Consider the following 16,725-nt stretch of genomic DNA (forward strand, 5'->3'; position numbering starts at 1 on the left):
ACCTGGAAGGCTTGCTGTGATAGATGGAACCATGAATTCTACTGTCTACCAAAAATCCTGAAGGAGAATGTCCGCCATCTGTTCGTCAACTCAAGCTGAAGCGATCTTGGGTGCTGCAACAGGACAATGACCCAAAACACACCAGCAAATCCACCTCTGAATGGCTGAAGAAAAACAAAATGAAGACTTTGGAGTGGCCTAGTCAAAGTCCTGACCTGAATCCAATTGAGATGCTATGGCATGACCTTAAAAAGGCGGTTCATGCTAGAAAACCCTCAAATAAAGCTGAATTACAACAATTCTGCAAAGATGAGTGGGCCAAAATTCCTCCAGAGCGCTGTAAAAGACTCATTGCAAGTTATCGCAAACGCTTGATTGCAGTTATTGCTGCTAAGGGTGGCCCAACCAGTTATTAGGTTCAGGGGGCAATTACTTTTTCACACAGGGCCATGTAGGTTTGGATTTTTTTTCTCCCTAAATAATAAAAACCATCATTTAAAAACTGCATTTTGTGTTTACTTGTATTATATTTGACTAATGGTTACATGTGTTTGATGATCAGAAACATTTTGTGTGACAAACATGCAAAAGAATAAGAAATCAGGAAGGGGACAAATAGTTTTTCACACCACTGTATCTTAAAGTGAAACATTCATTCATGTTCATTTATTATTTCAGAAAATCTTAACCACAGTGAAACCTTACACATGTAAAGTACTGTAAATGTGTGTTTGTCTATTGGAGAAGCAAACCTTCAGTCTCTCTTAGAAACGCAGACTGAGCCAATACTGCCAAAGTTGTATATAAATGGTGAAAAATTGGTACAGTTTAAAAACATGAGTTTGTGTCCATTGGTCTTGAACCTTCAACCATTTAATTGATTATCCAACATGCTAACAACTTGACCAGTGCTGCTTAACATTAGAATCCCTGAAGCCTACAAAAAAAGTCATAATCCCGGGCCACCTTAAATTCCTTTGCACCTCTCCATCAGCATCTTTTGTTTTGCAAATGTGTCAATATCATTTTGATTGCTGGTACAACAAATAGTCCTGAGCAGGCATCAACCACAGCACCAACTGTGGTCATTGCTGCTCTTGTGAAAAGAATGGAGATAAATGCCATCAACTCAGAGAGGGAAAGGCAAGTTTGTTGTATCACGTGAATATCACTGACAGAATTAAACTGAATAATAAAAAAAAGCACTAACTTTTATAAGTACCCAAAATTTGCACCGGGTGTTACAGACTCAAATCAAATGTACGTTTTTATTATATTATAGTGATAATAATAGCAGCTTACTACTCAAAGAGAGGAGCACCCAGACTCAAAACCACAACCTTTTGATTATAAGACAGCAGTTGTTACCTCTGCACCATCCAAGAAGATGTATCAACTTTCTGTCGATTGATATCTGAGCTTGGATTTTTACCTGATTAACAGCAACATGTAAATTGAATGTTTTTTTTTCCTTTGGTTATATTCTTGAATAAAAGCGCACACGTTTATTTGATATTTGGACTAAAGTCTGCACACATTATACACTTCTTCATTATTACTATAACATGGAAAAAGTTTGTTTTAGATATGTGTTCAGCATTTCTTGGCTCTCATATATGTGTGTGTATATATATGTATATGTGTGTATATGTATGTATGTATGTGTGTATATATATATATATATATATATATATATATATATATATATATATATATATATATATATATATATGTATGTATATGTATATGTATATATATGTATATGTATGTATATACAGTAATCCCTCCTCGATCGCGGGGGTTACGTTCCAGAACCCCCCGCGATAGGTGAAAATCCGCTAAGTAGAAACCATATGTTTGTATGCTTATTTTTATATATTTTAAGTCCTTAGAAACTCTCCCACACTGTTTATAAATATTCTCTGCACAGTTATACAGTAAACCCTTGTTTATCGTGGTTAATCCGTTCCAGACAGATAAATGAATTTCCACGAAGTAGGATTCTTTATTTATAAATCTTTATTCAGAAATATTTTCGCAGTTAGAGCATAGAAATCCTTCTTACGACTTTCTAAATACGTTTTTTAACATTATTAGAGCCCTCTAGACATGAAATAACACCCTTTAGTCAAAAGTTTAAACTGTGCTCAATGACAAGACAGAGATGACAGTTCTTTCTCATAATTAAAAGAATGCAAACATATCTTCCTCTTCAAAGGAGTGCCGTCAGGAGCAGAGAATATCAGAGAGAGAGAAAAGTAAACAAAAACCAATAGGGCTGTTGGGCTTTTAAATAAAAACGAACCACCGCGATAAAGCCGCCGCAATGAAGGGATCAATGTGAATATAGTCTTTTCAGCAGTAGGCTGTTGTATCTTCTAAGCAAACAGCCTCTGTGCAAACAGCCCCTCTGCTCACACCCCCTCCGTCAGGTGCAGACAAAAGCAAACAATCAAAAATCAATACGGGCTGTTAGAGCTTTGAAATGTGCGAAGCACCACGCAGGAAGCATATCGTATATCATTGAGGAGTTTTATTTAATATGTGTCATGTGCTCTGATTGGGTAGCTTCTCAGCCATCCGCCAATAGCGTCCCTTGTATGAAATCAACTGGGCAAACAAACTGAGGAAGCGTGTACCATAAATTAAAAGACCCATTATCCCATTATATATATATATATATATATATATATATATATATATGTATATATATATATATATATATATATATATATATATATATATATATATATATATATATATATATATATATATATATATATATATATATATATATATATATATATATATATACATATATATATATATATATATATATATATATACATATATATATATACATATATATATATATATATATATATATATATATATATATATATATATATATATATATATAAACTGCTCAAAAAATTAAAGGAACACTTTGAAAACACATCAGATCTCAATGGGAAAAAGAAATCCTCCTGGATATCTATACTGATATAGACTGGGTAATGTGTTAGGAACGAAAGGATGCCACATCGTTTGATGGAAATGAAAATGATCAACCTACAGAGCCCTGAATTCAAAGACGCCCAAAAATCAAAGTGAAAAATTATGTGGCAGGCTAGTCCATTTTGCCAAAATTTAATTGCAGCAACTCAAAATTGTACGCAGCACTTTGTATGGCCCCTGTGTTCTTGTATACATGCCTGACAACATCGGTGCATGCTTCTAATGAGATGACAGATGGTGTTGTGGGGATCTCCTCCCAGATCTGGACCAGGGCATCACTGAGCTCCTGGACAGTCTGAGGTGCAACCTGGTGGCATTGGATGGACCAAAACATAATGTCCCAGAGGTGTTCTATTGGATTTAGGTCAGGAAAGTGTGGTGGCCAGTCAATGGTATCAATTCCTTCATCCTCCAGGAACTGCCTGCATACTCTCACCACATGAGGCCAGGAATTGTCGTGCACCAGGAGCCACTGCACCAGCATAGGGTCTGACAATGGGTCCAAGGATTTCATCCTGATACCTAATGGCAGCCAAGGTGCCTTTGTCAAGCCTGTAGCGGTCTGTGTGACCCTCCATGGATATGCCTCCCCAGACAATCATTAACCCACCACCAAACTGCTCATGCTGAATGATGTTACAGGCAGCATAATGTTCTCCATGGCTTCTCCAGACCCTTTCACTTCTGTCACGTGCTCAGGGTGAACCTGCTCTCATCTGTAAAAGCACAGGGCACCAGTGGTGCATCTGCCAATTCTGGTATTCTATGGCGAATGCCAATCGAGCTGCATGCTGCTGGGCAGTGAGCTCAGGGCCCATTAGAGGACATGGGGCCCTTGGGTCACCCTCATGAAGTCTTTCTGGTTGTTTGGTCAGAGACATTCACACCAGTGGCCTGCTGGAGGTCATTTTGTAGGGCTCTGGCAGTGCTCATCCTGTTCCTCCTTTCCCAAAGGAGCAGATACTGGTCCTGCTGATGGGTTATGGACCTTCTATGGCCCTGTCTAGCTCTTCTACAGTAACTGCTTGTCTCCTGGAATCTCCTCCATGCCCTTGAGACTGTCCAGAGACACAGCAAACCTTCTGGCAATGGTACATATTGATGTGCCATCCTGGAGAAGTTGGACTACCTGTGCAACCTCTGTAGGGTCCAGGTATCACCTCATGGTACCAGTAGTGACACTGACTGTAGCCAAATGTGAAACTAGTGAAAAACAGTCAGAAAAGATGAGGAGGGAAAAATGTCAGTGGCCTCCACCTGTTAAACCATTCCTGTTTTGGGGGTCCATCTCATTGTTGCCCCTCTACTGCACCTGTTGTTAATTTCATTAACACCAAAGCAGCTGAAACTGATTAACAACCCCTCTGCTACTTAACTGACCAGATCAGTATCCCAGAAATTTCATTGACTTGATGCTATACTCTCATTAAAAGTGTTCCTTTAATTTTTGAGCAGTATATATATATATATATATATATATATATATATATATATATATATATATATATATATATAATATATAATATATAATATATATATAATATATATATAATTTTTTTTTTATAATTTATAATATTAAAAAAAATTTTTTTTTATATTTATTATATTATAATTAAAAATATAATTTTAATATTTTATATATATAATATTATATATTAAAATATATTTTTAATTAAAAATAATAAAAATATTATAAAAAATAATTAAATAAATAATATGATATTTTAAATATAATTTAAATTTTTTTAAAAAAATTAAAAAATATTTAAAAATTTTAAAATAAATTTAAATTTTATGACATTTTTAAAAAATGAAATTTTAAAAAAAAAAATTTTTTTTTTTTTTTTTTTTTTTTTTTAAAAAAAAAAAAAAAAAAATAAAAATTTTTTTTTTTATTTTTAAATTTTTTTTTTATGTATGTGTATGGTTTTAAAAATATTAAAATTTTAATTTTTTATTATTAGATGTTATTAAAGTATTTTGATGTATTTTGGTTATTAATTATATTATTATATATAAAATTTTTTTAAAATGTATGATGATGTATGTTATTATTATTATATTTTTATTATTATATTATATAATGTATGATGTATGTTTATTTATTATAATTATTGTAAATATAATTGGGGAAAAAAAAAATAAATTTTTTTTAAAATATAAAAAAAAAAAAAAAAAAAAAAAAAAAATTAAAAAAATGAAAAAAAAAATTTTTATATAAAAAAAAAAAAAAAAAAAAAAAAAAAAAAAAATTTTTTTTTTTTTTTTTTTTTTTTTTTTTTTTTTTAAAAATTAAAAAATTTTTTTTTTTTTTTTGAGAATAAAGTATTAAAAAATTTAAAAATATTAAAATTAAATTATTAATTAAAAAAAAATTTTTTTTTTTTGATGTATTAAAAAGGGGAGATGAAAAATAAAAAATTAAAGTTTTTTTTAAAAAAAATTTTTTAAAATGATGTATTAATTTTTTTTTTTTAAATTTTGTATAGTAGTTTTTTTATTAAAAATTATATTATAAATGATTAAATTATTATTTATATATATATTTTTTTTTTAAAAAAAAAATTTTTTTTTTTTTTTAAAAAAAAAAATAATATTTTTTTAAAAAAATTATGTATGATGTAATTTTTAATTTTTATATATATTATATAAGTATATTATTATTTATTATTATTATTATATTTGTATATATTATATATTAAATTTTTAAAAAAAATAAATTAATTTTAGTAAAATAATATATAATATAAAGATGTTGTATATAATTAAAAAGGGGATTAATTTTATATTAAAGATGTTTTAAAAATTTTTTTGTATGGGTTTTTTTTTTATATATATATATATATATATATTATGTATGTATGTGTTTATATATATATTTTTATATTAAAATATTTATTTTGTTTTAAAATATATATTATGTATATATTTTATATGTATTTTGTTTTATTATTATAAGTATTTTTTTTTTTTTTTTTTTAAAAAAAAAAAATATATATATATTATTTAAAAAATTTATTATAATATATAAATGTATTTTTTTATTTATAATATATATATATATTAAAATTTTAAATTTTATATTTAAAGATGTATGTATTATTATATATATTAAAATATATAATATGTTTTGTATTATTTATATATATAATAAAAAAAAAAAAATTATTTTATATATATATATATATATATATATATATGTATGTATTTTTTTTTTTTTTTTTTTTTAAAAAAAAAAAAAAAAAAAATAAAAAATTAGTTTTTAAAAAAATATAAAAATTATTTTTGGTATAAAAAATATAAAAGGGGAATATTAAATAATGATGGATTAAAAATATGTTTTAAAGTGTTTTAAATTTTAATAATATTTTGAGTTTTTAAAAATTAAAGGGAAAATTTAATAATAATATTAGTGTTTTTAAAAAAAAAAAATATATAAAAATTATTGATTATAAAAATATTATTAGTGTAATATATAAATATTATTATTTGGGTTGTATTATATATATATTATTGTATTATTTATTAATATTATTTATTATGTATTTTAAATTATTATATAAGTTTTTTGTTATTTTATATAATATATAATGTATTTTTTGTATATATTATATATATGTATTATGATAATTTTAATATATAAAATTATGTTATATATATAAAAATATGAAAAATATGTAGAAATTATATTATTATATTATTTATAATTATATTGTATTATATGTATTTTAAAATGTATTAATTATTATTATTTATTAATTTTTTTGTTGTAATATAATTGTTATATAATAATATAAAATATGTATGTGTATATATGTATGTATGTTATTTTTATGTTATTTTTTATGTAATATATATGTGGGTGTATATATACACCTCTGGAATTTTCCCAGAAAATGCACCATTTCTCCCAGAAAATTGTTGCAGTTACAAATGTTTTGGTATACACACGTTTATTTCCTTTATGTGCATTGGAACAACACAAAAAACAGAAAAAAAGCCAAATCTGACATCATGTCACACAGAACTCCAAAAATGGGCCAGACAAAATTATTGGCACCTTTTCAAAATTGTGGGTAAATTATTTTATTTCAAGCATATTATGCTCGTTTGAACTCACCTGTGGCAAGAAACAGGTGCTGGCAATATAGCAATCACACCTGAAGCCAGTTAAAATGGAGAAAGGTGACTCAACCTTTCTGTTGTGTGTCTGAGTGTGCCACACTAAGCATGGAGAACAGAAAGAAGAGCAGAGAATTGTCTGAGGACTTGAGAACAAAATTGTGGAAAAATATCAACAATCTCAAGGCTACAAGTCCATCTCCAGAGATCTTCATGTTCCTTTGTCCACTGTGCGCAACATAATCAAGAAGTTCACAACACATGGCACTGTAGCTAATCTCCCTGGACGTGGACAGAAGAGAAAAATTGATAAAAGACTGCAACGAAAGATAGTCCTAATGGTGGATAAACATTCCCAATCAACTTCAAAACATATTCAAGCTGTTCTATAGACTCAGGGTAGAACAGTACATAACATAACATAACAGAACATACAGTATTAGCTCGAACTATCCGTCAACATCTGAACGAAATGAAACGCTATGACAAGAGAGCCAGAACTACCCCACTGCTGACACAGAAACATAAAAAAGCCAGACTGGAGTTTGCCAAAATGTACTTGAATAAACCAAAATGCCTTTGGGCGAACATCTTGTGGACAGATGAGACCAAGGTAGAGCTTTTTGGTAAAGCTCATCATTCTACTGCTTAAAGAAAACGGAATGAGGCCTATGAAGAAAAGTACCTACAGTCAAACATGGTGGAGGTTCTATGATGTTATAGGGATGTTTTGCTGCCTCTGGCACTGGATGCCTTGACTGTGTGCAAGGCATCATTAAATCTGAAGACTACCAAAAGATATTGCAGCGCAATGTAGGGCCCAGTGTCAGAAAGCTGGGTCTGTGTCATAGGTCATGGTTGTTCCAGCAGGACAATGACCCCAAACATACTCTAAAAGCACCCAGAAATGGTTGAAGACAAAGCTCTGGAGAGTTCTGAAGTGGCCAGCAATGAGTCCGGATCTAAATCCGATTGAACACTTATGGAGAGATCTCAGTATTGCTTTTGGGAGAAGGCGTCCTTCGAATCTGAGAGACCTTGAGCAGTTTGCAAAAGAAGAGTGGTCAGAAATTCCAGATGAGAGTTGTAACAAGCTTGTTGATGGTTATTGGAAGCGCTTGATTTCAGTTATTTTTTCCAATGGTCGTGCAACCAAATATTAAGTTAAGGGTGCCAATAATTTTGTCCAGCCCGGTTTTTGAGTTTTGTGTGAAATAATGTCAGATTTAGCTTTTTTTCTCTGTGTTTTTATGTTGTTCCAATGCACATAAAGGAAATAAACGTGTATACCAAAACATTTGTAATTGCAACAATTTTCTGGGAGAAAGGGTGCATTTTCTGGAAAAATTCCAGGGCTGCAAAATAATTTCGGAAATGACTATAGGTTCAGTGTCCATGCATACTTGTAATTATAAAGGAATTGTTTAACAGGTGGATGAGTACTTAATAATACATTAAAATGTGTTATCATGTACCACATAAACAAATTGGTTAATAAAATACATGCTACCACTTCTTTAACATATTCAGTATTTCATTCTTAATAATAGAATGTAAAATTCTTTCAGATAGCAAATCTTAGTGAACATGTTTTGTTTGATTATTTGGTGTACCTTTCTATTACATAGTTAAACACCATTGGGAGTTGGTTTTAAATGAAGTTTAATGAAATGTTGTTTATTGTTTTAGTTGGATGAACTTCAGATAGCTTATGATCATCTGAAGTGCAAAAATGAAGAAGTATCTAATGTTGAAGCACAAAAAGAGTGCTTGCATGGTAAGATTTGTTTTTTTTGGTCAAATGTGTATATGAAAGTATATTTTTCTAAATTGATAGAAGGAGAAAACATACATAACTAATGACTGTTCACCATCTTTAGATTAGTGTTTGATAGAGGCCACAATATTTGGTCTTTTAGAATAAATCAGTACCAGCTTTGCACTCCAGGGCACTGCATTTTTTGCATATTATGTTTTAAGTGCACTGGCAACTATTGGTGTACAGTACAACATTTTCAGTTAAGTCAACAATGCTAGTTTAAACATCTGTGTTCATTACTATATTTATGAAAGGAAATTGTATGAGAAACGCCTCTCTATCATAGTTTTATTTTAAATTGTTATGTTATTAATATTTTATCTAGTTTTGAATCTAAAAATTTAAATTTTGGCTTCCTAAGACCATACAGTCTTTTTTATTTTTTAAAACAAAGGCTTGAACATTATGTTCCTTGACATATTGTTGAAGTATCCCATAGTTGCTTTTGTGGTATTATTTTCTCTCTTATTTGGAAAAGACATTTTGGGGGGTGGTATTTTCAGTTATTTAGATTTGATTTAGATTTTCATTTGTTGTCTTAAAGGAAAACCCAACCCAAAAATGATATTTTTGTTTACATGTTATTTACCCTGTGTTGTTTGTAGTGGTGATGAGAAGAATTGTTAATCTCATTTTTGTGGAGAATGGAGATAACAAAATTTCTGATACATTAGACATCAGTGGAGACCAATTCTGAACCATAGCAAATACAGTTATATCAAAATGCCCATAAAAGAAATCTCAGGTTATTTGTGCTGCTTACTCTACCTGCCAGTTGTCTAGTTGCTAGTATGCTCCAAACATGTGTTTTTGCTAAAACAATTTTATATAAACTCCTTCTGAAAAACTTGCATCTGCTAAACAGGAGTGTATTAACATGGAATTGACTTTTTGAATTGAAGACCTACTTCTCACAGATCTGCTGGTTTTGAAGCAACAAATGTAGTACTTCCAGGATTTTTATCAACTGTTTGTGAAACTTCAGCTCTGAAGTAAACTGTTTTTGAAGCATCTCAGATATGCATGTGACACATACTTTTTATCTGATGTTTTTGCATATCTTTCTTTAACTTTTAATCTCTAGATGTACACACCCTCAGACCACACACTTCAATGTTGATTATCACATGAAGTGAATGGTAGCTAATGAGTAAGCTATTATTGGGCACTTCTCTTGATGAATGAATAGTGTGTGGTTGGCAGTCAGGTCAGCTCATAGTTTCAAAAGCTCATTCACATTTCAGTGTGTTCCAAGGGGATTTTATGAAAGTGGTTTATTTTGTAACATTTTAGTAAAAATAAATATGTTTGGTATGTTGTGAGCATGCAACTGGATAGCTGACATGTGGATAATGCAATTGTGAGAGTAATTTGAGGTTTTTTTTTCTCATGAAGTTTTTAATATTATTTACTGATGTTCAATGTTAGTCCTCACCAATACTTGTTATAATCAGCAATTTCGTTATCTCCATTCTCTGTACAAGACATTCTTATCAACGTATGAACATGATTATCAACTTAAGATCTTTACTAACTGATTAAGGTGTGTTGTTTGCCTTAACTAGTGTTGGACCTTCCTGAGATAGCTGTATGTACACTTCTCACTTGCATACATATAAACTCAATTCTAGTTGTCACTATATGTGAGATCTGAAGACATATCATTGCATCACAGCTTACTTAAATACAGTACATCATAGCAAAGTGGTTGAATACTTGTGTTCATCATCTAGTTTGTAATTAAAAACGTGAGTCATTTTGTTTTAATTTGAATTGATTTTTATACATTTACTTTTTTTATCTACACTATATTGGTGGTTACACCAAAAAGTCCTAGCTGCCCCCAATGGCAGCAGGTTTTTGTTCTAACCAATTTCATTATTAGTGCATCATTCCTTTTTTTTAATTGATCTCATTGTTTAATGAGCTGTTCTTTTTTTATTCTCCTATTGTAAGAAATTGGAATACCTGCATTATTGTCAAACCTTTAAATGCTTAAGTATCCTTTGCCATTTACTTTTGCCTTCATCTTTTCCCGTAGAGTTTTCTCACTCAATTGTATCTAGATGCTGACAACACTGAATGCTGTAGGAGAGCAACTGTTTCAGTGCCATATCCACTTGTAAATGTTTCTTAATCAGGAAACAAGTGACGTATTGCTTCCCTTTGGCAAACAATGCTGTATTCACATGTTTCTGCACAGCCTCTTGCTAATCATCAGCATTTGGATATCGTTAAGGAAGCAAACTTTAAACAAGAGGATAAATTTAAAAGTAAATTACCAAAAAAGAAAAGCAAATTTAATCTATAGCCAAGAATGCAAATATTTATGAATTTCTTAGAAATGTTTGTCGGCTAGTTACCTAAACAATGAGATCAATTCAAAGTAAGAATGGAATTGGCTGGAATTGAAACCTACAGCTATGGTTCAACCCGCACCTTAACTTGGAAACCACTGTTTCATACAATATACGTATAATTTTCCTTTTCAAACATACAGATACTAAAGAAGGTCTAGATATCCAGTCTGCACACTTGGAAAGTACTGAACAGCTGAAAAGTAATTTCAGTCAGCAAAGAGCACGGATAGAGGATCAACATAATCAAGAAATGAAACTTCTGCAAGAGTACTATCAGCAACAGATCAAAGAAACTGATGAGAGATATGTTACTGAGATAATGGCTCACCAGAAGAGGGTTCATAGCTCTGAAGATAAATTCAGGTATACACTATATCTCGGGTTCAACTTAATGTAAACAATATTTGTTGAAGGTAAACAATAAAATGATTTTATATAACTAAATAATATGAGACATTGATGTAAGTAATGGAGGTTCAATGTGTATGTTTAATCTGCATTAAATTAAAAGTTATCCTTTTGGAAATAATGTGGTTTTAGCTTTTTTTTCAAACTTTTAAAGGCAAAATAGACCTTTGATGGCAATTCAAAGCTAATTAATTTTGAAATTATGAGAAATAATACCACACATGTGAAGTAGGATATTATTCTAACTTCTGAAGGGTAATAGACCTATAATTTGCAGACTGATTTTAAAATGTAATGTAACTGCTTTGTTCTCTATAAGTCTGTTATTTTTAAAACAAAAGCTTTAAAGTAGTTTTTCCCCAAGTGTTTGAAATAATATATTACTTATAATGTAGTACACTGAAAGATGTTTTATCGAATTCTGTATGGATGGTAAAAAATATATATATATATTAATTTACACAGAGAAAATTTTTAAATAATCTTAAAGTAATATGAAATGAAGGTTGTAGAAATAAATAGACAAATTTTACTTTTCAAAAATGTTTTGTAATGTTTTATTTCTGTAGGCAGGGATGTGCTTATGGAGTAGCATTTATGGCAAATTATGTAAAGAAAAAGACAGTTATACAATAAATAAACAGATGAAAATGTGAAAGGATTATTAAATAAAGTAATTAGATTGTAAAAAAACACTTAAGTAAAAGTTCCTCTTATTTTTAGGTAAATTAACAAATGTTGCTGTAATAGAGATGGAGAGTCGATTTACTATTGAAAACAGTTTTAATTAAAACAATTCTTAGAATTTTTTAAAATTAATTTTGATTATTGAGTTTTCGTATTTAATGTCTCAAGTTTGAAGTGTTTCTGTTTAATGTATTTTAGTGGATCCCAAATTGTTTTACCAAAGGCTTCATCTGTGGAGCAGCAGTATGCTGAAGAAATCAAGGTAAGTTAAATTCCATGTGTTTCTTGATATAAGGGTAGTTCTTTAAAACTGTTAATGACAGGCATGATATTAAAAATATTTATTTTTTTATTTTAGTAATGCTTGGCCTTATTTTAGTACTGATCAAAAAGCACACTTCAAGTTTCTTTAAAACCTTAAACACTTTTAATGAGTTCTAAAGTATTAAATAGACCGTACATACTGTACAACACAGATTTTGTCTGAAGTATGATGTAATGCTTCATTAATGTACTTTTTAAAGACAATGTTTCATTTACAGTATTTATTTACTACTAACAAATGGTTTGTGCATTTAAAGATGTATTTTATCTGATGTTTTATCTTCTGTAGTAAATTATATTAGCCATTCCTATTAAGGATATTACACCAGATAATTACCACGTTTCATGCTGCTTTTCATTGTTTCGGAAGTAAGTTCATTATTTAACTATAGTACAGCATTTAATGACGTATTCTTAAATTTAGCTGGAGGATGTTGATTTGGCAACAGGCTTCAGATGCTCTATAAAATCATTTGGACTTACTCATCAGTTACAGACATTAAGAAGAGCTCTTTATGCCAAGTATCTTCAAGAGGTTTCTGCTCTGAAGGATCAGCACAAGACGGAAGTGGACATTCTAAAACAGAAGCATAGAGAAGAGATTGAATCCCTGCATCAGCAAATTCTGAAATTAACCGCACATAATCAAGACCAAGAAAATACAATATTCAGTAGCAGCACAACAGCTGGACTTTGTGCTGATGAGCAAAATAAATTTGCACAAATGACTAAGGCAATGGAGAAAAAGCACCAAGAAGAAATAGAAGAAGCGATAGCAAAGGTACTATCTAAAATAAGAAATTCCCTAGACTAAGCTGAGGTAACATTTTAGAATTTAGTTTACAGTAAAAAAAAAAATATTTATTATATAAGAAATCTTTAAAATAAATTTGTAAATGTATGTAGATATAGATATAAACTGCTTTATTCTTTTACTTGGGATTTTTCTTATGATTTTATTCTCTTATTTTACATTGAGGCATCAATCCTTTTTATAGCTACAATATGGCATTCAAGCAGTTTCTTTGTTATAGATTATCAAGCAAACCTTATTATTTGGCTCTGGTGACACTGACTAGAAAATCTTAAAACCTCTTATTATGAACATATTTAAAATTTAGACCTATTGTGTATCATCTATGAAAGCAATTCACACACAGTATCAGAAGTATGCATGAATTCCATTGTTAATAGGAGAGTGGTTACTGCAGTATTGCCATGTAATATAAAGTGTCAGTGTTGGCAAATGTGAAGATGTTTAAGACTGACATGTAGTACAAAAGCAGACTCAGTTTACAGGTGACCTTTTTACTGTAATTTGTTTTCAAAATGAGAAAAATGAGGATGGTATTGTATGTTTCACTTACCAGCTATACTAGCATTTCTTAAATTATTGGTCAAAAACCCATTTTGGGTCACTCTGAGTCATGAATCACTATATCACTGAATGGAAAAGGGTCACAAATGGTTTGTGGAATGCCTTGCTATAGGTTGCAGTGGGCATGGAGAAACCACCAATGGATGATGACCGGCGGCAGTTCTCTAAGGAGGATTGGGATGATGATCGGTAGCAATTCTTCAGGGGGATGTAACCACTAGGTGATAATCCGTGGTGATTATGGGCCACAAAGACACAAAACATCAAAATTGGGTCATGAGAAAAAAAATAATGTTTGTATCACTGAGGTATACTGACAGAAAATTCAGCGATGCTTTTTGCAGACAAATTAAATGTATTTCTTTATCAATCACTTAACCAAATAGTGATGTTCTTTTTTTAAAAAACAGAAATACCTTTTCAGGTAGAGTCAACTGGTTATGTTAGCTTTAAAAAAAAAATAGAGGATAAATATGTCCCAGTTGACACAGTGGATATCTCTAAAGCAAAATGAAAGCAAAATTCATTATAATGTTGAGTTCTGTCACTTCTGTCAAACAGTGGTGAATGCCCTGCAATTTTTCTTCTTTATATACAATCTGGGAGTCAAATGATTGAAAGGGTGGAATTTCTGTCATTTTTTTTGTACTTTCATGGATGGGCATTGTAAACCATGATAATATCTAAACCAAGGAAAAAAAAGAAACAAAGTATTTTTTGGAATGTGAAAACTCTAGTTATTACTTGTGTACTTTTACAAAAAGTTGTCAGTTTTGTTTTAGCCTTCCTATTAGCAATACAGCCTGTCAAACACAAGAAAGCTCATTTGGTGTATTTTTTACATAACAAGGTACATGTGGAACAATGCCTGATCATATCACATTTAAAAAGGACTTCATCCTAATCTTAGGACCGTCCTTCAACAATCCTTACTGATGTTGAAACTGCTAGCAGACACTTCAGTGAGAGAAAAATGAAGGACAGGCTCCATGCTGCTGGCCTTATATCAAGATAGTCTCTTAGAGGTTCTCTGCTTCACACTTTCCTAGAGATCTGACACTATAGCAGGACAAGTCCAACCACACAAACACAGTTCCTGTGGTCACAACTTTCCTGAGGATTGCTGGTGTAGAAGTGCCACTTTGGCCTGCCTTCTCTCCTGAATGGAATCCCATAAGACCACTTTAGACATGACCCACTACCTACCAGTGCCAAGAATCCTCATAAGTTGTTTCTGGAGGAATGGAATGACATCCCACAACTACATATTCAGTGGCTTATTGGCTGTCTATGCCAGAGGTGTCGAGCAATGATAGTCAGTTGTCTCAATAAGCAATACTTCGATACTGAAGGATCATTATACTTTTTTGTTTGTTGTTACTTCAGCAATGAAGGTTTAAATTTATACTGAGTGTTGCATTTTTTTCCAATCCTGTACATCTAGTTTTAACAGTTGTTTACTTCTGGATGCATTAATTGAAATACAGTATAAAATCGTCAGAGAACAGCTTTTCTTCTTTTACAGTGTAGTTTGATATCATGCAAACAAGGTGATTGGATCTCCAAAATGTAAATTGTCTTTTCGGAATCATTTACTGTGTACTTCCAATGTAATTTCTTTTTTTCTTTTACAATCAAAACAGCAATGACACAGCATATGTCTAATAAAAATATTTATGCTGTCATAGAAATGTATGTTTGTGTGACATCAGTACAGTACTAAAAAGAGCCAGTCAACTCAATGCTTTTTATTTCTTTAAATGTGTTCTCTAAGTGGCTAAGTTAATGGCCAGAAAAAACAGTATTTAAACCTTCCTAGATGATTATGCTCCTCTTATTTTTAGACATTTTTAATCATTTGGTTGTAACAGGTTACATGTGAAGAAATTAATCAAGTGAAGCCTTGGCTAATAGATGATATGAAAAAATTACTGCACCTCCTTATCGTTTAACTTTTTTTGAAACCTTTGGCACAGTTGTCTATATTTGATTTATTGTTCTTCTACGTTTAATTTCTGTTGCTGCTATTTATATTTTGTTGTGTCGCTGTGATATCTCTGTAGGTATTTTGTTTATTTGAGAAATTAAATTCAAAGATGCATATTCATGTTCACATACTGAATATGAATTCAGAATGTGAGCACTTAATGTTAATGAGAAAGTAGTTTAATACTGTGTGTTATGTTTATATTTTTCTTTTTTATTTAACCTTATTTTAAAACCTAAACTTGTGTTTTGGTGTGTACCTAGGTTATTGTTCAGCTTTCTATAGAATTTGCACAGCAAAATGAATTGGATAGAATTACTTTTCAAGAAAGAAAAACAACATCAGAGGTTCAAACACTTTCTGAAGAATTGGAAGGAGAAGCATTAAATAAGGTAGACATTTTTAAATCTCAAAATGTATTAATTGTAACACAAAGCCTAATAAAATTGAGAGCATTGTTTCAGAGAATGTGCATTTTTTATGTACAATTAACAGAAAAGTATCACAAAATATGTTTTCAATGACTTAAAATTGTTGAGTGACTGATGTGGATTTTTAGAAAAGGCTTACTGTTTTTCACATCAGCTCAGCATTTTATCATACATTTCATTTGTTTATTTGA

At 30.5% G+C, this 16,725-nt stretch overlaps 1 protein-coding gene across 7 annotated transcripts in view; it reads left to right on the forward strand.

The window, feature by feature from the left end:
* The window catches only part of akap9 (A kinase (PRKA) anchor protein 9), a 231,256-nt gene that overhangs the window by 98,550 nt on the left and 115,981 nt on the right, over positions 1-16,725 (forward strand). For 6 of the 7 annotated variants that reach the window (XM_039736927.1, XM_039736923.1, XM_039736922.1 and 3 more), the window contains 5 exons: positions 8,830-8,917; positions 11,460-11,682; positions 12,613-12,676; positions 13,163-13,519; positions 16,367-16,495. In XM_039736927.1, the coding sequence (XP_039592861.1) occupies positions 8,830-8,917; positions 11,460-11,682; positions 12,613-12,676; positions 13,163-13,519; positions 16,367-16,495 (861 nt within the window). The remainder of the gene's footprint in view (positions 1-8,829; positions 8,918-11,459; positions 11,683-12,612; positions 12,677-13,162; positions 13,520-16,366; positions 16,496-16,725) is intronic. The other variant, XM_039736925.1, reaches the window with a different exon arrangement.

Source organism: Polypterus senegalus, chromosome 15 (assembly GCF_016835505.1).
Source record: "Polypterus senegalus isolate Bchr_013 chromosome 15, ASM1683550v1, whole genome shotgun sequence".
In the NCBI taxonomy this organism is placed as follows: Eukaryota; Metazoa; Chordata; class Cladistia; order Polypteriformes; family Polypteridae; genus Polypterus; species Polypterus senegalus.